This window comes from Embiotoca jacksoni, unplaced genomic scaffold, assembly GCF_022577435.1.
Source record: "Embiotoca jacksoni isolate LCO1_2020_lvr unplaced genomic scaffold, fEmbJac1.0.p SCAF_4, whole genome shotgun sequence".
Lineage (NCBI taxonomy): Eukaryota > Metazoa > Chordata > Actinopteri > Embiotocidae > Embiotoca > Embiotoca jacksoni.
The window spans coordinates 13,304,836-13,330,868 of NW_027185392.1; the positions used below are offsets into that span (position 1 = coordinate 13,304,836).

Sequence of the window (26,033 nt, forward strand, 5' to 3'; positions counted from 1 at the left end):
TTTCTGCCTATATTTATTTCCTGAATGACAGTATTATTATTATTATTATTATTATTATTATTATTATTATTATTATTATTATTCTAATGTTCTTCGTCATGTTCCCTTTCTAGCTGTTCTCTGGTATTTTGCTCGGTCCAGCAGTTCAAAGGACTGTCAGTCAGTGTGTGATGGTGACTGAAGATGCTCTGCTGGACAGCAGGGTTCTCACACCTCTCTCATGATTGACAGCTGCCTGTTGGCATGGTGCCTGTCTGTAACAAGTGACCCCTGCTGTTGACATTATTAATAAGGGTCCGAATGGGCACGCACATACCGAGCAGTGGTGTATGAGAGGAGTGGTTCCATCCTTGACATAGCTACCTCCAGTCCCTTTTATCTGTTTCCCTCTTCCTTCCTCTCTTATTATTCATTTTGAATATTAAACCATGATCCTGGTCTCCTCTGTCCTTGAGTTGGCATCCTACTCAAGAGACCACGCGCACTCCTCCTTTTCCTTTTCTTTTTTTTTACTCCTTTCTTTACCTCTCTTGGCTTTTGTTTTCCTCCTCACCACTTTCCTCCTTTCTTTTTATTATGTATAATTAACAATGGTGTGAAGAATCCACCGTTCAGGAATTAAAAAGAAATAATTCCACTTTTTAATCCACCCTCCCTTCTCAAATATATGCTAATGATGTCGTTTTCCTTTATCTTTTTATAATAAAGGATTAGGCCAGGACTGTCTCTAGCTGCAACTCGGGGACCAATTTAGCTGGGATCCAGGAGAGACAAACCCTAGTGGTTAATTACCATTCATTAACATAGTTTGCATCTTTTCTTCTTCTCCAATACCCAGGAGCCAGCTATTGTCAATATTTGTCCCATATAAATTTCTTCAGTCTTTTTCCAGTCGCTGTCCTCCAGCGTAATGCAGCTAATGACAAACATTAATAAGTCAGAGAAACCCGGTGGCACGGTGGGTAAAGAAGAGCAAAACATCGGTGCCACGCAAATTATCTCGGAGCCCCCACCCCATGCTGCCTGACTCTCTTTATTTCTCTCTTCCTTTTAGCGCGTAATGCATAGTCAACATATTTGCTCGGCGAGCCCCGCCATCCGGCCTCGGCTGACACACTCGTGCTATTTCTGTGACATATTTAAATGCGGGCCCCCTCAGCTGGTAGTCCCTTGGGTTTAATTAACCTGGCCTTGCCTCTGACGCTCCCTCAGTGAAGACGTTAAAACGATCTTGAAAACACCCTCCAAACCCCCCTCCACCACCTAAACACACACACACACACACACACACACACACACACACACACACACACACACACACACACGTCTTCCACTAGGCGCTGTATAAGATTCATCTCTTTTTTTCTGTGTAGGAATGGCGTGCCGTACCCTTCTTTTCTTCTCTTTCACTCTCTCCTTGTCTTCCACCCTTCTTTTCTTGTACAGCTCTCATTAAGAGAGGTTTCCTGTGGGAATTACTTTGATCAGTAGTTCCAAATGCAAAGTTTTTCTCCCTTCCCCTTTTATTCATTCCAACACAATCAACGCAGTGTCATTTTTATTCCTCCATCTTTATCTCTTCCTCTCACCCCGACTTCTTTTCAAATCCAACTCCTCTGTCTTTTTTTTTTGGTCTTTCCACAGATTCCTGCAGGAGATTGTTCCTGAAGGGGTAGAGGAGGTCAGGGTCACGGGTTGACTTTGGGGTCGATCGATGATTTGTGTACATGTGTGTTTGGGTTGTGTGTGTCCCAAGGCTTCTCCGTTGTACTTTTAAGTTCCCTTTGTCTGGTGTGAGTGCATGCCACTTGGGTGGGAAGGCGGGTAGACTACAGTACAAAGCACAAAATGAGAATTTCTTCAGCCTCCAACTGATGCACAATTAGTCCTTGCAGATCTCGTCAGCCAGCTGTGGAGTGAATAGAAAACAGCCTCTGGTGATTTCCCTTACTTCACTGACACAGTTTTACACCCCAGCTATCGCTGCCAATACATCAGTCGGCTTTGATTTTGCAGGCACAGACACTTGGCACTGTCTGAAATAACAAGGTACGTGTGACATACAGCCAAATGTGTTTTTGACAAATGTATAATGCAACATGTTTACAGTTTTCATTGTGTCTATCCTCCATGTTTGATCCACAGAGAGATGTTTCAGTAACAAAAGGTATATTCTGACAGAATCTCCACATCCTGATGATAATTATTGTTAAAAGTCTTCGGGCTTAGACATGACTTCTTAATATGTCCATGTATAATTTTCGTTTATATTTTTGCATATCAGATGGCACCTTAAAAAGGAATTTCCCTGTCCTGATGCATATATGCTATGTATACAACCTCATTGATCTTCACTTGAACAAGTCCCTTATCCTCCTCTACAGTGCTCCAGACATGAAACAGCAGCAGATTATGGGTGGATGCGGCCCGCCGTGGGAAGCTAGGGAGCAGATAAAAAGGCAAGCCACTCGGGGGACTAAAGCTATGTTTTGATGCTGTGTGATAAAGCAGAGGCATAGGGTGAGAGGAAGGGGAATGTTACAGGATCTGTCTATCTCCCCATCTATATATATATATATATATATATATATGTATGTATGTGTATATATATATATACATATATATATATATATATATATATATATTCTTTTTGGGTTTTTCTCCTTCCTTCTCACTTTGTCCTATCCAGCGTAACCAAGCACTTCCTGCACTTTTATTGTTCTTTGACACTCACATTTTCTCCGTCCCCGCGGACCGTCCTAAGCCTTGCTCATGGCAGCTGTCTCTCTAAAGCCATGGCCTGAGCTCCTGGGGAGAAAAAAAAGAGAGAGAAAGGGAGAATGAGAAAGGGGTTGATCTGGTCTCTAATCCACGTATTCTTACACCGGGAGGGAAAGTGCAGTCCTCGACATTACCTCAGAGAGAAGTGACTCTTCAGAACCCTGCAGTGTCCTTATGATTGATCTGGGATGTTGTCTCAAATGATGTAGAAAATGTGTCTCCTAATATTACAGAGCAGTCAAAGTGTCATAGTTGGGTGCACAATATTGTTATAGATTTGGCCGAGATTTTATGCTTTGAAATATGGCAATCTCCTAAACAGGGATTTTTTTGTTGTTTTGTTCTGATGCTCCAAATTCATCAATTGGCACGCTATCCATCGTCCCATTTTGTGTATTCAGAGTGAAAACAAACAGCTGAAATGGTATCAGTCTTCATTTGTCCTCTCTGTTGCAAACTAGGCAGCCATCCTTTGTTTTCTTCTCCAGCATATATAATAACACCTTAGTCTGGGGTATATAGCTCCTCAAAGCACCTCTCCACCTTGACTAACTTTTCCAAGCGCTCATTAGCGGACTGGCTGAAGTTTGGAGGGTATGAAGCAGGCTGGCAGATTACCCCCTGTAAAGTAGCACACCTCAGGTAATCACACTAATGAATTCAAGCACCCCCACCCCTCACACACACACACACACACACACACACACACACACACACACACACACACACACACACACACACACACAGACAGACATACTCTTACTCATCCACCCCTTGTTCCTTTCTCCATTTCCCTTTACTTGCTTTCTCCCTTTCTTCCACAGTGGCGGGTCGGTGCAAGAAGTGCCAAACAACAAAGTGTTTGTTTGAATAATATTAGCACTGTACGCTCGCGCACAGTGGCGGGGGCCCGACTGCAGGACTGACTGGAGGCTTCCCATGAACACAGGTGGAGCAGGGTGAGCATCACTGGGACCAATTAGAGCAGAGCACAGGTACATTAGCATGTTTGAGTGGGGTGGGATGGCGTGGGGATTGGTGGACCTTATGAAACACACAAACACATGACTACAGCCTGGCGTGTGTTAGTTGTTTGTCTCCAGTGACATGACTGGCATATGTGTGACAAATGACCTCTGGTCTGCTGTCAGAGCCAATCCTTTTTTCTTTTTTTTCCGTCTCTCTCTCTCCACCTGCACACACGTTACTTAAAGATATAACTTCATCTTTCTGTTGATGTGAGTTGTTCAGGGCTTTTTTTTTGTGAGGAAATATGAGCACAACCAATTGCCAATGTTTTAAAGATTCATATTTAAAAAGGGAAGTCAATTTTTAGTGGGTTGTTGCCTCAAAGGTGAATGGAAACGAGAAGGGAAATGTGATTCACAAGATGTCTCGTTTTACAGAAGCAAACAATGAATGTAGAGCAGGGCGGTACTGAGCATTAAAAAAAAGGCTTTTCTTAACAAAACTACCATGGTAAAAATGAATGTGAAAAAAAGTTCAACTAAGCAATTGATCAGTAATCATCAAGCATTACAAGGAATTGTCATTTCAGGTAGGTGAGGTTTTTCCACCCAGTTGGAGATGCCCAAAAAAATGTCACACAGAGGATTCCCGATCAGATGCTAGAAGCATCTTCACGGGATTCTTTCAGAGCAAAGACACAGTATTGTTTCTTCAAGTATCTTTGATGCATGACCCTAAGACCTCAAACTATCCTTAATGGTGAGCACAGACACCGTGCAAAAGCCACTTGTGCCTGATTTCATTTTTTTTGTCACTACACAGAGCCTATGATCATAGGTGAGACCCGGGGTGCAGGACTTTTGTTTGGCTTTTTAGTTCTGACAAACTGTCTAGTCAGCTAGGAAAGAGAAGTAGAGCCTTACTCCAGCTGTTTTTCAGCAGTTTAGGAGAACTGATGGTCTTAACCAGGTATTTTCGGATAAAGGAACACTTTGAGAAATATTTTCTGTGGTGGAGTAAGAGCTTAAAAGACTTGGGCAAAACCATGCCCACTTCTCTGGCAGAGTTCACCGAGGTAGCCTAAAGGTCTGCAATGATTTGGCATAAAACCCATTTTTAATAAGGCGGAGGGAGGTGCATGTTCCAAATACAGGTGTTACACAGCTCAACCATTTCATGAAGCGTTATTACAGGGTGCTGGAAGGGATTCAAATTCCCTCCGAGTCATGATGATGTGGGTCAGTTCTGTAACTCTTTCAAAGCTACAATAGGGCTCATAAAGGTTTAAGCATCCATTGTACACAACATACTGTATGTTTTGTGAAGTTACAGAAACCTCATGTCCTTGTTGCAGCTTTGATTAAGAGCTTCTTTACAATAAGTACACTCTTGTTGTCACTGGTCCTCATCAAATATTTTGCATCTTTCAGAATAAAGTCAGAAAAAGGCAACACTCAATAGTTTAAAAACAGCATAAAGAATTGAGCCATGTATTGATCTATAGGGTGAATTTATTTTCAAATATTTAAAGAATATCGATGCTACTTTTTCAAAGGAAGAGCAACGCGCTGAATTGCAGAGCTGGAGAAGTGCAATTATTTTCTCTGTTTCTTCCTTGGTGGAAATTTGTTGTCATTTAAATAAAATCCATCTTTGCACTCAGGTGAGGACTGACAAGAATCCAGTTTGTTGACCTCTGCATCTCTGCTTTTAGTAAATTATATAGTTCTGTTGACCTTATTAGACAGTGATCTCCAGGTCTGATTGAGAGTCAGGACTTCTGAGTCTTAGGCCATGAATACTACATTACAATGGCAAGCCTCACTTTAGGGTAGGTTTACATATGTTTTGAAAGAACAGTGTGGGACATATGGCACATTTAACACATTTTAAAACAAAACAACTCAGACGCTTGGCATCACATGTTTTTTTGGGCAGCTGCATGTCATTTTTTTAGGTCTCAAAAGGAGCTCACACGGGGCTCAGAGTTGATAGAAAGGAGAGACTTACCATTTAGAATGAGGTGCAGTTGTCAATCAAGTGAGTAAAGAGGCGACCATGTCAGCGAGGAAGCAAAAATCTTTCAGAGTCAAATGTAGTTAGTTTGCCAAAATCAACAGTTTGGAACATTCAAATAAAGAAGTGCACACAGGAAAACTTGAAAATGCTAAACGACCTGGTAGATCAAGGAGCACAAGTCTTGTAAATGATGTTTCCTTGTCTATGAACATGAGAAGACTTAATGAACAGAATCTTCAGAGGATTCACCACATGATGCAAATGAGCCTCAACAATAGAAAGGCCGGTTGCAGTTTACAAAAACACACAGAAAGAAAACAGGAGATTTCTGGGGAAAAAAAAAAAAGTTTGATGGACTGACAAACAAACATAAGCCTCTATCAAAATGATAGAAAGAAATGTGAGGATGGAAAAAGCAACAACTTCCGACACTGGCATTTATTAATAATTTCATTGCCGACAGAGGCAACAGGATGAATGAAGGGGTGTACCGGAGCGTTCTGTGTTCAGATCCAGCCAAATGTATCAAAGCACATTAGATGACAGTTCATTATCAGTGTTGATGCTGATAAAAAAAGACAAGTGGTCAGTGAAATAAAGTTAATGGCAACAATCTTATATTTGACTTCAGCTCAGCCTTCTTCTGTCGTGCAGTTAAAGTTTATTGTCTCCTGACTGAAGACAAAAACGCTCACCTCAGGCGACAGACAGGAGTCGCAGATCATTGAGCCGTGGGACCGAGCAGTTAATCAGAGTTGCCTGTCGAGGCCAGTGCGCAGGAAATCTGTGCAAGGAAGTGCATGCATTTACTTTCTCTGTTTGTCAATAAGTGTCTGTTCAGCATATCTCGTATACCACTGTATGTGTGCTGCTTCACTGGAGAGAGGTAAAAGGTTCTGGGTTCGAACTTCGGTTGAGGCTGGTGCCTAACCTTAGCTCGGGCGGGGCCTTTCCGTGCCTGCGAGGGTTCTCTCCGGGTACTCCGGCTTCCTCCCACCATCCAAAAACATGCATGTCAGGTTGTTTGTTGATTTTTAGTTGCCGGTAGGTGTGAATGTGAGCCTGAATGGTTGTCTGTTTCTGTCTGCCTTTCTGTGTCGGCCCTCTGGTGGACTGGCGACCGGACCAGGTTGTACCCCGCCTTTGCCGAAAGTCAGCTGGGACAGGCTCCAGCCCCCCATGACTGTTCAGGGTAATTGAGTATAGATGATGGATTGATGTTGCGAGGCCATCTTACAGTCTCATGTACACTATCATTGCTGCATCATTTTATACCACTAGGTGGAAGCAAAGCATCATAGTTTGAGATGATATGTTTGCTGGACTGTGATCAGACACAGCAACAAAGACAGAGATGTGTAATCACATTCGAGATGGAAATTTTACAGATTTCTAGAAGGAATAGTATGGCCTAAATTTTGTTTATTTTTCATGCACAGCCTCTGGTGGTGTTTGTGTGAGTGGATATTTTGTATATCTGTGACTACAAAAACATCATGACTTAATTACCTGACAGTTAAGTAAAGATGCTGTCAATGTCCCATTTTCAGGATTTCCACTTGACGATGAACTGACTATTTTGTTAGTTATTGTGTTTGTTTGGTGTCTCAGTGCTGGCAATAGATGGTTGTTCTGGTGCTCGGTCAGTGTTCACACATTCTCCACAGGATGGCGCCACTAACATAACAAATGTTTTTAAACCAAACTCTGCCTCCAATGCTCTGCTGTGGTGAAATGTGGTCATTACTCGAGTACAGAACTGGACACAAATAAAAAACGACAAAAGCACAATAAGATAACAAACTTAAGTGGAAAAAAAAGCTTTAATATTAAAACAGAAATAAATCAACAGAATACATGAAATTATGTCCAAAATGTTCCTCATTTATTATGTTAATACATTCATCTAAGAAATGAGCATGTGTATTAGCTGTTCATATTTTGCACGCACAGGTATAGGCCTGCACGGAAATGGAAAATTGCATGCATATTTGCATAATGGGAATGAAGACAGAACGTGTATCTTGTGTATATATATTGTTATCTGGTGTTATTGAAAATAATGTCATCACAGAGACCCTCATATCATTGTTATTTTAGGGATCCCTCCGCTTCTGCAGACTACTATTATTAGTAGTAATAGTAGTCTGTTATTATTACTATTATTTACACACATGATTTGCATTGTGGTTACTTTTCCAGAGCAAATGAGCTGTATATAAATGATTTTATAATATTGGAATGCATTTATAAGGAATGCAGAAATTCACAGTTAGTGTATAAGGGTTGCACCTGGTCATTTACCCTTTAAATCATCTATATTTCCTACACATGAACTCGCAGTTGTTTCTTTTAGACATTTAACACCCACAGTTACATCTTAGATTTGATTGCCTGTTTTGTGATCTACAATCCGAGTCTTATTCTCTAATAGTGGCCATCTGGGATGCGACTATGACAAGAAGTCCCACGAAAGTCGACCAGCCATCTGGCGCCGAGAAGCTGCCACTGAGCTTACAAATGTGTGCAGGTGACTTATTAGCTTTAATTCAGACCCATTACTGTTATTAGTCCTGCAGTTTCGTGCAGGCTTTTAATCGTAGCAGCCAAGAAATGTCGTGACTGAGTGAGAAGCCGAGAAGGGGCGTGATGAGTTCAGGGTTTAACGTGTGTGTGCGCACTACGGATGAAAATTGCAGGTTATGCACAATAAAACTCTTAAATATGCGACATGTTAAGTTACAAGCAACCTCTGTAATGAAGAATATGCATGTAGTGGAGAGTTTAAGCCCACTGTGACAGTGATGGTCTGCACACTATTTAATTTTGTGTGAACATAAGCCAGCATTTTGTCCTCGGCGTCTGATTTTGTGCCAAAGCAGTTTTTGTGCCATTACGCACCGGTAGGGTCTGTGACTTGAAAGTTTGATGAGACTAGTCGGTCATGTTCATGATTTGACAGGTATACTCTTCTTATTACCGCATATGATTTGGAGAGTTGACTTCAGTTAGTTAGAAAAATGTCATTGTAAATAATTTAGAAAATTGCACACACGTTACTAAAACAAAATTTGTTTGGCTTTACCGGACTGGCTTCAAAACAATATCAGTGAAGACAATTATCAACAAACAACATGGCTGTGGAAGACTAAACAAGACTAAACAATGCCACAGCAGGTGTATTAGAAGGTCTGTTATCTGTTTAGTAAAATTAAAAGTCGACATTGCGTGTCAACTGGACTTCTCCATCAGCCGATGAAGATACATGTACAACATGGCAAGATACAGCTGATCGACCATGTGGTGACATTGTTTCCGTCTTCATGGTCGAGAATGGGCTTTCTATCTCAATATTTATGTAACAGTACAAAATACATATATCGGTAATATGGCTTCAGATAGATGTAGGTTGTATAAATCACAAAGTTATTTATTTTTATATAGAAAAGGGTCTTAAAGTTGCACTGTTGTTATAGTACTCTTGTTTTATATTCTTCTCGGCGCTCCGATAGTTTGTGTACGCACATCGTTATGGTTTTCACAATTAACACCAGCGTGTGATCTTTGTGTGGGTGTAAATCTTCATTTTGACACGTGAACCTGTGCACTGTTCCCCTATTATTCTGTTTAGAGTGTGTTTGATGGAACATGAAGAAAGGTAGTTCGTTAGTGGGACGTCTGTAGGACTTCTGGGTGGCTTCTTGATGGGTGCTGTCCAGGGTGCTGGAGATGTGGGAGCGCAGCGGAAGTCTCTGTCCCACAGGAGCAGTTTTTTTGTTGTTGTTGTTGTTTTCGGGGTCGGGGTAACAACCTCTATAGAATCACCGTCACCTCATAGGACTGCTCCTTGATTATTTTAATGTTAAAATTAAGTGTGGTTTTGGTTTACTTTTTCTCGGTGTCACCGCGTGTTAAAGTCAGACTAAAGCTAAATTCAGTGGAAAACTAATTCTGCGTCACCGTTCCTTTTTCTAAACAAGCTTATATTAGAAATACCTCCGCTTCCTCTTAGGGAACCGAGTTCAGCCGTGACGAGGAGGCGGCCGCTTTAAATGGAGCAGACTCCGACGTCAGCGACGTTTAGACATGTGGGTTTCACATCCAATAGCCTGATCGGGGTTTAGTCAGCCCCTTTCGTCAGGAGATCCCTCTGGTGAAGACCAACGTAGACGAGGGGGTTTAGTCACGGCTGCAAGATCGTCACCAGATTCAGTTAGGACCGAGATTTGCTCCTCACACCTGCAGCATCACTTCATATTCCCAGCTAGAACCACCGTGTAGCAACCATGTCTGTAGCGGGGCTGAAGAAGCAATTCCACAAAGCCACTCAGGTAAGAGGACGCGGCGTCCTGTTCACCAGGTCTCACCACATCATCGTGTTAAAAGTGTCACATTGTTGGAGATCACGATGGGGTGGCGTTTGGATAGTCGAGATTCACCTTTATTTGTTATGATGGTTAATAAATACTCATTTTGTGCTCCACTCGTATGTAGTATTTCTTCTGTAGTCGTGATCCTCTGTTACCTACTACGTCTAGTTGCATAGTGCTGAGATCTACTCCATTGAAAATCCTGGCGTGGTGCAGCACTGCACCATCAGAATAATGTATTACTCACGATTTAGTCTGCCGCCTCCGTGTGGCTTCACTGTGATTATTTCATGGACAACACGATAATTATTTAAAGCCACGTTTTGTGTGGCCGTCTGGGAGGCAGATGGCTCAGCAGTGTGATGATAGTGATGTCGGGCACGTCAGTTCCTCTCAGTACCCTTCAGATGACATTCCGCACGGAGAACCATCAGAGCTGCAGCATGGCAGCCGCGCACACTTCTAATGCGTAAATGATATGGTCCTAAATGCAGGGCGGTTTAAATCGGTGATTCTTTCAGCCAACCGCGGCGGGAAACTCAAACGCGCACGATGTTATGCAATCGTTAAGAGCGCCTTGGCGGAAATCCGCTCCGACCAGCAGCCATGACCCCTGCGCCCTCTAAACCCCACTTATCGCCTATTGCGGGACACCAGTGATAAATTCAAATACCTCTTTCTCATGTAATGCTGAATCATGTTATTATTAGATTGGAGTCAAATGCATGAGAAGCTATTTAGTTCAAGGTTACTCAGCAGCTTTCTCAACCCCTCCCACTCATTTTAGGATCTCATGTTATTGTTGTTTTATTATGACTTGATTCAGGTGCTCAGCTTAAGGGTTTGACTACCATTGACTTTGGGGCCTGTCAGAGTGGCGGCCATTGGTCGAAAGTGCTCTCAACTGGGACCTGTATGGTCAAAGGCACAGACAGATCTGTCAATGCAGCTCACCACCAACTGCAGGGCTCTGAGTGAGTTTTATTTCCGGTGTTAGCTGGGAGCAAGGGGTCTGGGGGAGGCTGTCGGGGTGAGTCACAGTGAAACTGACAATCAGCTTCAGGCCTTGCACAGCAAGACACCTAGAGCCCCGAGTGAGTCACAGACACTGATGCTCTTCAACCAATCTCCGAATGGCCTTGGTCACAATTCCCAGTTTGCATTATTCTTCAACTTTATGAGCAACTGTCACGAGATGGAGGGGAATAATGACTTGTGACACTAATAATGACATGTCTGTTGAAGGTCACAACCTGTAAATATTAAGTTTTCTTAATTGCATGTTGGACCTCAATAAGTCAGAATAAGGTTGCTGTTTGTGGACAGGATTTAATTTACACAATTAGCAATCGAATATGGAGATGCAATGGAGTCAAATGGTATTTTTACTTAATTTATGCTACCATTAGTCATATATATTCTTGGTAATGTAACCCTGAAATTTGAAAGGCTCATGTGGATGATTAAACACCGTGCAGGAATGGTACATTTAGAATGCGAGAATTCATTTGATCTGAAAGCTGAAAATATATGTCGAGGAGTTTCATAATGTTTGCAAATTAAATTTAAAAAAAATTAAAATTTAAAAAAAAAAATTGGAAACAATCAGTACTTGCTGTTAACACATTTCTCAGTTTTTATCAAGAGTTCATTTTATAAGATTGGAAGTCGACAGCAGTCCACACGGGGCATGGGGGCTGCACAGATTGTGTTCATTCTGTGTGATGACTCTATTGTCACCCATTAGCAGAGCCCTGTGTTTCCCCGCAGATGTTCCTCTACAGCTTCCAAAGTGTGTGTGAGGTGGAGGGGGTGCACATGAGCATTTCTATCTGTAAATTGGCATACACTTATGTGGCTCTCACTGTGCATGCATGCACAGGTGTTGTCAAGTGTGTAAACATGCAGTGGGGATGTCTGAATTAGTGCATTTTTGCACAGCACTGTCTTCATGACTCAATTTTATTTCGAGTGTGATTCAATCAGCTCTAGGCTCACTGTCAGTTGTCTCTGTGGTCTCCTGCCGTCTGCTCCTCAACATTACACACACACACACACACACACACACACACACACACACACACACACACACACACACACAGTCTTCTTCCCCAGACTCCCTGTGGCAGAAGGCTCCCCTCAACCCTTTTGTTCCCGTACCATAGACCTGTAATCCAGGCCCAGATTTATATAGGAAGCGACCCAGCAATCTGGCTACTTGCACACATAAAGTCTACACACACATGTTGTCCAACCACACTTTAGTAAGACCCCCCCACCCCCTCCACCACCACCACAACACAAGGAGAGGGGATCGGGAGATTATGGGTTGGGACCAGGATTTCAAATAATCCAGACAGTAGTTTTGGGGAATGGATATCTGTATTGATGGTTTTGGCTCTTTTCTCAATGCCATGACTCAGTGTAGCTCAGGAGGATTTATATAGATAAAACTCCAAAAAATTAATCTGCAACTAGTTTACTTTTCATTTAATCATTTAAACTATTTCCAAGCAAATATACCAACATTATCTGGTTGCAGCTTCTCCAATTGTGAGGATTAGCTGGTGTAATTTGATCATTGTAACAAAATGTGATTGTTATATTGAATTGTTTTCGGACATCGTTGGACCAGGTGAATATTCAATTTATTAAAAAGAATTGTCTGTCGACATAATCATTAATGTATTCAATAAAAATGTGGTGTCCATTTCATTGTACAGTGTACTCATAGTACATTTTTATGATATGATAAACACAAGGAATTTATACTATGTAGTATTTTTTATGGAAAAATCAGTTGAGGAACATTTAATGGAAAGAATAATGATGCAAATAGGCTATTATGTCACACTTAAATAAAAATCATATAAAATTCCAATACCATGGTAACATCAAGCTGTTTTATATGTAGATTGGAACAGATGTCGTATTCTAAAACGCTGCATTAACCTTATGGCCCAATGTGTCACTAATCGCTAATTAGCTGCGTAGCTTTGTCTGAATTTAAGTGTGCGGCATCTGCTTCTGTGAGCGATAGAAAATTCTTATTTTTTTTGTGCAGGAGCCTCGCTGCAATTTTTCATTAAAGACTTTATGGACACTGCTGAGAGAAACAGCTCATAAAAGGCAGAATGCCATGAAGTAACTGGGATTTTATGAAATTCACACACACACACACACACCACCTCAGTTTCACCTTCTCACATAGATCACTGAGTAATTTATTTCACACATGCACAATCATACTTTTCTTTCACAGAGGACCGCTCTCTCTTCCTCCCTCTCTGGCTCTCCCTCACTCAAGGACATCGAGGCTCAATGTGGTGTATTAATAACGGGGGCCATTTTAAAAGGAAGAGAATCATGGGGCATAAAGGGTAAAAACCCTGCAGTTTCTCTTGAAATTGCATTTTTAGAAATGTATTAATCTTTTTTTCTAAGCAATCAATTGTTTCAAAGTGATGTAACTCAGCATACTTTATTATAATACCTGGAAACAATTTGTATTCAATCTAAAAAAAAAGAACAACCCTCCTCTAAAAAATACCACGATTGTTTGTCCTCTTTTTTGATTTCAAACTAAGAAACAGTGTTTAGCCATCATATTGTTAAAGGTGAAGATCGCTCGCTAGTTACGTCACAAGTAAACTTCACCTCAGAGTCAAATGAATCATGCTTAGAGCAGATGCTACTTTCACGACGGCTACGTCAGAGTGAGGTTCTGCAGCGGATCATGTGTGCAAATGAGCACGTGGTGAACATGCTCATGTGGCGAGGCTTTTTATTAGGGACAGTCTGCTGGTGGTTTAGAAAAAAGAAGCTTGCTGTTGTGTTTTGAACGGGCTCTAGTTTCACCAGTAGTTTTTGGTATTTTAAAGCTGCAGAGAGCACATTTGATCTCAATGGAGTGAGCATGTGCTGGAAGCAGGAAAACAGAAATGTGTTCATTAAAATAGAAACTGCAGCAGAGAGAGAGGCAGAGATGAAGAGTTTGTGGTAAGAAGGCTTGGGAAAGTGAGCCACCACGAGTTAGAGAAGAAAACAAAAAGAAGAGTCTTTGGGGGTTTCATTCTTGCAGCTTTCCCACAGAAAATGTTTTTTTTTTTTTTTTTTTTTTTTTTTTGCTTCTTGTCAATGTCAGAAAGAAGCTTACAAGTTGCATTGCTAGTTTGGCTTCCTCTGCAGGCACTGCATGTATAAATGTAAAGAGTGCAAAGGCATGAAATGTCAGATTAGCAAACTTAAGTTTTGTTGCCTTAAATTGGATCTTTAAGTAGTTAAAATTGTAGATATGGAAGATTGTTTTGTCTGTATGTAAATGTAAAGGTTGCTTTACCTAAAGTCCCACTTTGCATCAAAGCTGCACCTTGAATACTGAAGAGCCCGTTGCTGTTAACCACATTCAAATTAGTCCACAAGAGTTTCATGTGATAAGATACTATCTTCAGAGCGAGTACTGTCTGCTAAAGATATGAATAATTACCATGTTTCCAGCTATGTTCTAGGCTTCAGATCAACTCCATATGGCTTTATCTTAAAATTAAGATAAAGTTAATTAACTGCAGTACAGCACACAATAATGTTAAATAATTAGCATTAATCACAGTGATGAAGTTTGAGTGAAAGCTCCACATATTCAATGTATTTCAGTCACATAAAATGTATTTAAACACAATAAGAAGTTAGAACCACATGACATCCGTACGTGTTTACTGACAGCTCAATTTGGAAACAACCTGTGCTCCTTTAGCAGTGCCTGCACTGGAATATCCATTGATCCAGGTAATAAAGTCACCCATCATGTTTCAGAAATGATCTCTTCAGCTGTTTTAACACGACACTGAGGAAACTGCAGGGAAAGCTGGAAAACAAAGCCAATTTGCCGTTGAGGACTATGAGCGCGGCATTAGGTGTCAGCCCTGTTCTGTGTGGAAACTACATTTCTGTCAAGATGCTGATGTGTGATTGTTGGAATCCACACCTGCCTGTGTGTGTGTTTAGGTGCTGTTGAGTCAAGGTGCAGTTACCAGATCTGAACGGTGTGTATTTCTCGTGATGGGTAGTGGATCATTAATCCTTTATTTTGTAGTCAGCCTGCGCTTGAGGAGAGATTTCCCACTACGGGTGCTGAATATTGATGTCAGGGCGACACAAATGTGCTCCAGCTTTTCATATTAGTTTGCATCTTAAAGGCAAAACATGAAACGTATTCTTGGTCCACTGGATTAAATTCTTTATAAATACATCTGCACACATTGACATGTACTGTTACCGCCTTATTTAAAGAGTATGCCGTGTGCAAGCGTGTATGGGAACGTGTATAGATGTACATCCATGCGAGCCTGGGGACGGCAGCGGGGTCTTTGGATGTGGCGGATGCCTGCGGGGCTTTAGGGCAGCAGATTGTGAGTGGGTGACTCATCCAGCCTGGATCCGTACCGGGCCTACTGCAGTGCAGCGTAAAACAGATCCAGCTGGGAGATAACAGATGGGGTGGGAGGGACAGAAAGAGAGATAAGAGAAGGGCAGAGTAAGGGAAGAGAGGGAGATAGAAAGCACCCTTGAGCAGGTAGGGAGTGGCAGAGAGACAGAGCGAGGATTCAGCCAAGAGATAACAAAGGCTGGAGGACCGCGTGAGCCAAGCCAAACAGGAGAGGCATTAGAGAACAGTAGATCTGCAGGCATTTACTCGAATTCAGGCTGAGAGAAATTTCTACCGTGCTGAATTTTGTCTGTTGATATTTCCACCAAGCCGGTCTATTTAAAAAAAACAACAAAAAAAAACATTTTTATTTATTTATTTATTAATTCTGGGTATGGCTGCAACTAAGGATTCCTTTCTTTGCCAATTTGTTTACAGATTATTCACTCAATTCATTTATTGATATAGTTGTCACACAAAAAAAATGAAAGAAAAAAAGGGAAAATACCTATAAAAATGTCATTGTACTCTGTGCAAAAACTCATTTGACCACGTGTCCACATGACACGTGACATGTGGTTTTAGAACATTCTCAATGGTGTAACGTGTGAAGCCCATGTAGATTCTCATTTGAAACATATTCCACATATTTTTCCCACGTTATCATATATTGCAACATGCGTTAAACGTGTCATACATGTGGAAGACGTGGGAAACATCCTTCCTTCTGAAGTTAAAACCAGAAAATGTCTGACGTTAAATTTATTGTAGTTTGTTGCAGATCAATTTATTTGTTGAACAATGAATCAAATAGTTTCAGCTCCAATTTCAGGAAAACAATGCATCATTTTGAAATAGAGGATTTTAGTAGTATTGTTTTATGAATTTCAATATTGGATGACTGCAAACCATCAAATGAGGCCGTGTGCCTTTTTTTTTTTTATTTTTTTTTTTACTTCCTGCTTTTTACACTATCGGTGCACAGAAACTATGGCAGGTCTGATGTTAGGAACAGACCGTGATGATGGGAGGCTGTAGCTCAGACGGTAGAGTGTGTTGCACACTAATCGGAAGCTCGGTGGTTCAATCCCCAGCTCCTCCTGTCCACATGCCTAAGTGTCCTTGACCAAGACACTGAACCCTAAAATTGCTCCCTGATGGTGTACCACTGGTGTTATAAGTCGCTTTGGATAAAACCGTCAGCGAAATGAAATGTAATGAAAATGGTTAAGGTTAACACGAAGTTGGTTGCCCATAAATTCAAAGGCAAAAATTAAGTTCAGATCTGCAACAGAACACCAACTGAAATCAAAGTCAGATGTGGATGCCCATGCACACTATGACCTCGACACTTTTACTTTTCCGCCTCACTAGAAACGTGGCACACTTCTTAATGCGTTGACACTGAAACTTGGTTTGTAAATTGTGAGGTACAGAATTGTCATATATGCACATAATTCTTGTGGATACTGTGCTGAGCATCAGTTGTAGCCATGATGTTTCCTGTCGGTCAAGTGCTCATGAGTCAGATTAAACAGTCTCCTAAGGGCAGAATGCGGTTTTCCGTCGACCCAGTGGATCCAGATTTTGGCAAAGTGTAGATCAGCAATGCAGTAAAGTGATGCTGCACTGGATTGAGTCCAGCAGTACAGTACCTGCAGCCATTTACCAACCATCCTTTTATCTCAATTTATTTCCTCCCCTCTTGCTGCTTTTACTCTTTTCCTTCCGTTCTTAGTTTCCAGTGCTTTTTTTGGAGACGTGTCCATCATGAGATGTTTTTCCCGGTGCTCTGCTGTCGTGTGCTTCAGACCCCTGACAAGTGCAAACAGTATATTTTTCCCAGATATTTGATCTTGTCTGCTGACAGCCGCTCCCTACCTGAGGGGGAAATCTTTCACTGGTTCTCAGGCATGTTTTTCTAGATATTTAGGCAGCAGTGACAGTTTTTTTGTAATAGTGTGAAGAGTCAAAAGTCACCTCCATCAACACCACCACCAACCCATTTTTCTGACATTGCATCATTCCCCGAGAGCATTGCAAGCACATACGGCAGTTGAAAAGTGCAGACAGAAAAAAAACCTACACTAAATCCCATACATCTACTGGAAATATTAATTAGAGGGTGAACTTTAGCTGAAACTTTGAATTAACTGTCAGCAGTATCACTTTTGACCAGAGTGCACATGCCAGACGGTTGAAAATGTGGACTTCTGGGTGCCCTGACGTCAGCTTTGTTCTCTGGGTTAAAGACAGACGGACACGGCCTGCACCAGTCCTATTATTAGCTTGTCCTGTGTATAGATGCTGTCTGCACATTTTGAATGAGAGCACTAGCTCGGTAAACTCATTAAATGTCCCCATCCAGAGGAAGAAGAAATGTGAATGAAACTAAATGTTGAGCCTGTTTCAAATCTGTCAGAGGAAAAAGATGTGCTGAGCGATGAAAACACTGCTTTCTGGTGTTCTGCAGATTCATTCATTCTTATTTTGACAGGGACTGTCGCTGGAGGTTTTTTGATTTGACGGGAGTGAGTGAGTGAGCGAGCCGCTGTTCATCACTGTCCATGCTTTCTCTCTCCTCTCTCTCCTCTCTCCTGCTAACTCTCTCTGCATCAGTATTCAGGCCATGGTTGATGTTTTATTCAGGACTTGTATATTATATATTCTGGGCATCAACCACTGCAGAAGAGACGAGGGATGACTTGGGGCTGGAAAAGTGGAATCCTCAAGACCTGTTATAAAGCATTAGAAAAGGTTTGCCTTACCAGATGTAATTAAAAGAAAAATTATCTTCACTACTATTATTTTCATTTTTAATTTGCTTTTAATGCTTTTAAAGATGTTAACCATTAATATGACCTTCTACCTGTTCAGTAGTAATACACAACAAAATGGTATGATAGGTTTTTAGTTGTGTGGTGATTCCTGCAAAGCAATTTACTTTAATATATGGAAATAGCGCAAACAGTGATAAGACTAAATGAAACCACAATACTCTCCCTCAAACACACACACACACACACACACACACACACACACACACACACACACACACACACACACACACACACACACACACACCTCTACCTCAGGGACATTCAGGTCACATCATTATTATCTGAATCTATAACCCACAGGGCTGCAATACACTCTCCTCAAGACCCATTCACCATGCTGGTGTTTTGTTTCGCTGCCAACGTGGTGCGAACATGAAGCGTGATGCAATGTAATTTGCAGCTATGGATGTGTTTACAGCCCAGGAGACCTTGTACAAAGTATCGTGTGTGTGAAGTGTAGTACATTCACTCAGGGTTAAAGGTCATTGTCCAAACTGAGGTCATGAAACAGATCATACCAGATAATAATGTTTTGCGTCAATAATTTAAAGACTCTCCCTCCTGTGAAAAACAAGTTTTTATCTTCGTTGAAATGTCCAATGTGAAATAAACACTCGGTCAGCGTCATAGCTGAGCATTTCTGTTGTGGACCTGCAGTGACAGAGTGACTCTCAAAAAGAAAGATTCATACAGCCAGGCTTTCAAAGAGACAATCCTATCACCTAGCAATGTGGAGCTTTCCTTATCATCAAGCTGCATACTGAATGTAGGCAAAGGTGTTGAGTTACATCAAATTACAAAAAAGTCGAAAGATGAGTACAATTCTTGAAAAACAACGTTGTTTTTTTTCTTCTTTCCTACTCTCATTGGTGGTGGCATTTGAGTAAAGCAAGAGAAAAACATGATAGAAAATAGGGATAAAATGTAAGAGGGAGCATGACGAGATGGAGAGGAGGAAGTGGAGAGAAGAGGAGGATGTTGGGAACAAAAGAGGAGAGGAGGCAGTGCATCATGTCCTCAGTCTGATGCCTAATTTGGCTCAGGCAGGGACAGTAATGAGGGGTGGGAGGGAACATAATGTGCTTTATTACATATACACGTCTGCTAAAGCAACTTCACATCAGTGTTTTGAAAAGACAGTATGTATTTTAGTTTGAGGATTGTCCCTCTGTAGAAAACCCGTGTAATTTGATCTCAGACGTGCACACACACGGTAAACTCAGTCTCCCCGTACACAGACAGCGTCCTCCCACCAGCAGCACAGCCGAGGCTGAATGCCTTGTCAGGGATTATACTCGGATTAATCAGAGCACAGTGACTTTGCATCATATTGGAGCTGTGTGTGACTCAGAATCAGAGCGCTGCAGTAATAATCTGTGAAACGTGCCGCATGTGCCTGACAAGAACACCAAATGTACCATGTGACAGAGTCAGAGATTCATGACACCGCCTTTGCTTCTTCTTTTTTTTTTCTTCTTCTTCTTCTTCTTTTTTTTTTTTTTTTTTTTTTTATTAAAACCAGAATAGTATTTTTTTGTGGAGTTCGTCTGGGGATTTTAGTACTTGTATACTTTTCACATTCACCCACAACCTTCTCATTACTTGATCCTGCTTTATTCTGAGAAGTGTTCAAAACTTTGTGAGGATCATGTGAAGGTATCTGTTTTGGTATAATGCTCTAAATATGCCCTTGGTACATGAATTATCTTATTTATTGTAATTAATTAAAACCAATCCTTCACTATAATTTCTTATAATTGCCCTTATGTTATTGTTTGCTATGCAGTTGAGCAATTATTTAATCCCAGCAGTGCTCTGTATACAAAAGCCTCTTCATCATTTTCCTGACTTGTAAAATGTGCTGCAGGCTTGAAGGTAAACAAACTTATTTTTCTGCTGTTCAGACTTAATATGACAAACAACACCCACAGACTGAGCCATGGATTAGACACCTTGAATTAAATGCAAATGAAAGGGCTTTTTAATTAGGAGGATGTGGTGGGTATTTATATAGGTGTGTTTATTTGCAGTCATATAATTGGTGGTTATTTTGAGTAGATGAGTGTGTACATTTAGCGGGAAGTGAGTTACAAGGACTGAATATAAACTCAGTTAATAAGAGTTTTTTTGTGTAAAACAGCTCAAAATTAAATTCAATACACGCAACATGTCCTGTACAACTCATTTTTGAAGCCACAAATCTACTGTATGGTGATAGTGATGTTCATGCAAACTATAATGTTAAAAAAATGAAATTATTTACATAATATAATGTGGGCAACACTTTGAGTTGTCCTTAAGATTCAGCTTTCATAAGCAGAATATAAACATTTAATAAATGGTTTATAACAAACTATGAAGTGGTTTTAAGCCGGTACTGTAAAAGTGTTAAAATATATTAATTATTCTTATATAGGTTGAAGGGCGGACAGGTGAACAGGAAACAGATAAAGAAGCAGAATAGTACAGCACTTTGTAGTTCAAGTTATAATTGTTATATTATACTAACAGTACATCTACATTAATAAACACTGAAAATATTATTTAAAAGCCAGAGGCATTATGTTTTCATTCATATGTACATACAGCTGCCTTATTAATGTGAACACGCTATCTCAGGAACACCTATAGGGAATGTCTTCAGGTTTGGCACAAACGTTCACTTGGACTCAAGGATGTACTATGATTAGATTTTAGTGGTCAAAGTTCAAAGGTCACTGTGACCTTGCAAAACATATTTGTGGCCATAATTTAAGAATTCATATGAAAATGATGGTCAAATTTCCCACAAATATCTAAAAGGATAAAATGACATTTCATATCCAAAAGGTCAAAGATCAACTTCACTGTGACATAACAGTGTGTAAAAATACTTTTGTAGCCATTATTCAATCCCTTAAATTTTAAGTGTCTACCTTGAAACTGTGGTGGTTGTATAGATCTTCTGTGCTGTCAGGTTGAAGAAGTGATGCATTCACGTTTTAAAATGTGTAGCTTCTTTACAGCAACATCCATATATGAAGCATTGTCTGCTGTCATGGCTACAACTTTGTGTTTTATCAGATTTATTGGTCAAATTCCTTCAAAGTCTCCACTACGTACAAGAGTCTATACAGATATGAATTAATCTGAAACTTGACAGGTTGGCAGAGACATTCAACCACAAGGTGGCGAATGTAGGTCTTTTTTTGTTGTTGTTGTTTTTGAAACACTGTACTCCCTTAAAAATCTCATGTTGTAGATGTATGCGAGTTTGTATCTTTCCAGTTAGCAAAATTGAAGATGGCACTGAGTTTATCACAGCAGAGCCTGCAGTAAGACGTAGATAGAAAAATAGTTTTAGACGTCCACATGTTGAATGTACAAGTTATGTAAAAACATTTAACAGGGTGTGTTGTTTGGGCTGCAGTCTATAAATTGTTGTTTTAACCTTCTTTCTTTGCACAAACATATCACTGCGGACCACTAATACAGCTTCAACAAAAACCTCCTAACCTTTATGTGGGGAGAATTAATTGCACGACTTCTTGTATTAGACTGCTCCAGTTGTATCTTGGTGTACTTAATAAACTGACCACTAAATATGTATTATGCACCTTTATTTTGGATTTCTGGACATGCTTTTAGATTTTGCCATTTTAGTGTCAATGATGCTTTATTGTCTGGCTTTGATTCAACACCTGGACATGAATTCACAGTGCTTCTTGACCTGTTGTTTGTGCTTCAGTCTTTTGTCTTAGAATAATGCTGACATGCTGACTACAACTTACATACACTGATGGACATGCATTAGATAAGGACAAGGGCACAAGGGTGCCATTGACACCTTTTTTTTTTTTTTAAACACTTCATTGGCTCCCTGTCAATTTTAGAATCGAATTTAAAATTTTAATGATCACTCATAAGGCTCGGAGGGGGCTGTCGCCTGAATATATAGCAGACCTCCTGTCCCCCTACGAACCTACATGCAACCTGAGATCCTCTGGTAGGTCGTTCCTGACCATACGCTGAACTAAACACAAAACTAAAGGCGTTTTCTGTTCAGGCCCCTAAGTTATGGAACGACCTGCCAGAGGTGATCAGGGATGCTAACACACTGTTTTCTTTTAAGTCACTCTTAAAAACGCACTATTTTAGACTCGACTTTTTGACTACATTTTATTTTATTGATTGACTGTCTGCTTTTTGTCTGTTTTACTTCTGTTGTATTTTATCATTATATTTTATGCTGTTGGATTTTGTGTTTTAAATGTAAAGCGCTTTGTAACTTGTTTTTGAAACGCGCTATAGAAATAAAGTTATTATTATTATTATTATTATTATCATTATTATTATTGATTGATTGATCCCTTTCTTTACTTTTGAATTTACCAGCTGGGTTTGTAGATATTTTTTTTTGTACTTCTATTTAGGTTTATTTCACTGCTGATTTTTTTACAGGGTTGTGAATAAGGGTGATTTAAAATATTGATGATTTGGAAGATTATTTTCTCAACTAATTGCATGTAAAATGTCAAACAATGACTAAATAACAACCCCAAACCCAAAGATATTCAGTGTTCTATCATATATGAAAAAGTGAAGCTTAAACCTCACATTTCTGCTTGAAAGATTACTGAAATAAAGATAAATGATTATAATAAAAAATAGCTGCAGATTGATGTTCTGTTAGCCAATTTAACATTTTACCCTGAAATATTTGAATATTATTATAATAATAATAATATATGTATTACCATATTTGTTAGAATTTATGTACCTCAGTCATCTGCATGTCTTTTTATGAAAATACATTTTCAGCAGTATCCCTTAATATTCTAGGTGTCATTAAATTTCAAGGGTGTTTGTCCCCTCCTGTCATGACCTTCTTTATGGTCAGGAAATCTAATCAAACCAGACCAGCGTTGAATAGCACATAGTCAATATCAGATATACAGGAAGTCAGCATGCCGAGGCTTTTCAATTATCTCATCTTCTATTGAGTCATGCCAGCTATATACTGGCTCTATTTATATTATTGTTTATTTTGTGAGAGGTTTGTGCAGAGTGATTGAAAGTTGCAGTATTATTTGCAGAGCGAGGAGGCTGTTTTATTGATTTTAGAGTAAATGTGTATTTGCTGCTTGTTTTTTCCAGGATCCATTAGTGTGCCGAATAATAGTTGAATTTAGCTTGAAGTTCTGAAGGAAAATACATTTATCTTCATCAACAATGGCAATGAATCGGCTTTCATTGTGGGCACCATTTGTTCAAGTGTGCTGTATGAAAGACTGTTGTGTGCTCTCACAGACTGCAGACACAGTCTCTTCTCTCCTGGTAGATAACAGCAGTGCCTTGTTTTCAGTAATGGTGAAAACAGTTTTTCTGCAGGCCCCCTGTTGCAGCATATACACTCTGACATACTGTCCCTTCCACTTATCTTTTTTGTTGTCCTGCTGTTGCTCTAGATCTTTTGTCACTCACCTCTTTTCTTACCTTCTCTTTTTTATAACATGTCCTCATGACTGTCAGTCCCTGTCAAACCCACATCTGTACTTTACTCTGTTGAGTTTTCTGTTGTACTGCAATGTTCTAACTTTACATTTAGGTAACTATAGATTTAAAAAACAACAAAGGCATTATGCGTGCACTGTATGTAGTTTTAATTTTGGATTTTCTTAAATTGAAATACTATGGTGCTATAATTAAGTCCCAAAAGCCCATGTTGGTGTCTTTAAATTGCTTGTTTTGTTCAACCATCTGTCCGAAAGCTGAACATACTGTGTTCAGTTTACTGTCAGATTCAACCGTTAAGAAGGTTTGTTGGGGAAATTTTTGACTTTTGTTTTCTTACAATACAAACCTTGTATGTATCTGGACATGTTTGTGACGCTATAGGGCTTTTAATTTGAAATGAAGGCCTTTAATTTGAAATTTTAGTCATTCAGCGTTCAGTTAACCAATGGCATCGCTTTATCACTCAGTCAGTAAGTGTCAGGTTTCCAGGGCTGGTTCAGCCCTTATCAAGGCTGTTGATAATAAGTTTTCTGTCGACTTATTAGCTGACCAATAATTTCAGTTTAATAATAAAACAAACATCATACTGTACAGTATAAAGTATTTTTTTTAGTTTTCATTTATATATATTTTGCTCTCCATGTATTAATTTTCTTTCTTTCTCTTTGTCTGAACTCTTCCTCCCTTCTCTTTCCATATATCTGCAGAGGCTTGTCCTTCATGTCTTTTCCTCTGTCCCTTTAAATATTTTTGTCTATTTCTACCACTTGTATCCTTCCATAAAACCAGAATAACCACAACAAAGAGTGTATTATTATCTGAGTCTCACTTAACTGGCTTAGTTTTAATCATAAACATTTTGATTATTCTTAGTTTAACAACATAACCTTAACTCAAAGTGAATTCACTTGCTTTTTCCAAAGCTTTCAACAACCTGCGACGGCCTTCTTGCATGTTGATGATTTCAAGTTAGTGAGGGTCTTGAGATGCAGTTGAAAGCTACAGAAACATGTGTTAAGTGGGCCTTGAGTTAAGATTTCTGTGTGAAATTATTTACTGTAGCTTTGCTTCTTTAGTTAAAGAGTAACAGGGAGCTACTGAGGATTGTTATTCCATCAGTCACAGTGTATAGTTCAGTGAGTTTAACATCTTTTCATTGGGCCTCATTATTGATTAATGGTCATGGGCTGTGTGGGAGGAAAATTTTCGACAAGGACTGATGGGGTGCAGCAACATTTGGGTCTTAAGTGAGGATTTGTCTTAGTTTTTATTTCAAGTCAGGAACAACTCCACCATTGTGTGTGAGTAGGAGTGAGAGCGATTTGTGCAAAAGGTCAAAGGCCTCCTCTGAAGGACGAACCAGCGAGGGTCTTTCCTGCTCGTAAAACACATGCAGGCATCGTTCCTAAACCTGCATCAGTGTTTTTCCCCTGAGACTGAAGGGACAGAAAACCAGCACCAGGGCTTCCTACACCATAAGAAAGCAGCAGATTTACAAAATGGCCTCTGTGTCATTTTACCCAAAATTAAAACATCTGACCAAGCCCACTGGATCACATACAAAGCATTACTATGTGACCAGCTCAAACTCAGGAAATTGGCAGCAATCATCCAGAAAGTCTTCAAAAATGAAGTATTGAGCTGGGCGAGATGTTTTGAGTGGCATTTTCATTTCAGAGAGATGAAAAATCACTGTCCAAGAGCATAGAAGACACGTAAGGTCAGGAGTAAACCGGGCGGGTCTTCTTTGACATTGACAGGGCCGTGCACTGTGAATTCATTCCCCAGGGTCAGACTGTCAGCACTGGGTTCTATTGTGAGCATCTGAGGGAAAACATTCAGTGCAAACTACCTGACCCGTGGAGCAATGAAACTTCGGTTCTCCGACAGCACATCATGCCCGCTCACAGCGCACTGAAAACAGTTTCTCACCCACAACTACACAATTAGTGCTCACCCTCCATGCTACCCGCCAAATTTTTTGCTCCCTGTGACTTGTTGTTGTAGCTGCACGTACCAGCGTTCACAAAAACGTATGTAACTCAAACGCTGATGATGATGATGAAGCGACGTAACTTGTAATTCTTACTCACAGAGGATAAATCTTCCCCCTGCTCCGAGCACATCACAGTG

General features: G+C 40.2%; 1 protein-coding gene across 4 annotated transcripts in view; it reads left to right on the top strand.

The window, feature by feature from the left end:
• Positions 1 to 9,889: 9,889 nt before the first annotated feature.
• Positions 9,890 to 26,033, top strand: part of sh3gl2a (SH3 domain containing GRB2 like 2a, endophilin A1) — a 40,851-nt gene continuing 24,707 nt past the window's right edge. For all 4 annotated transcript variants that reach the window (XM_069168480.1, XM_069168481.1, XM_069168482.1 and 1 more), the window contains exon 1: positions 9,890 to 10,100. In XM_069168480.1, the coding sequence (XP_069024581.1) occupies positions 10,056 to 10,100 (45 nt within the window). In that variant the 5' untranslated portion in view covers positions 9,890 to 10,055. The remainder of the gene's footprint in view (positions 10,101 to 26,033) is intronic.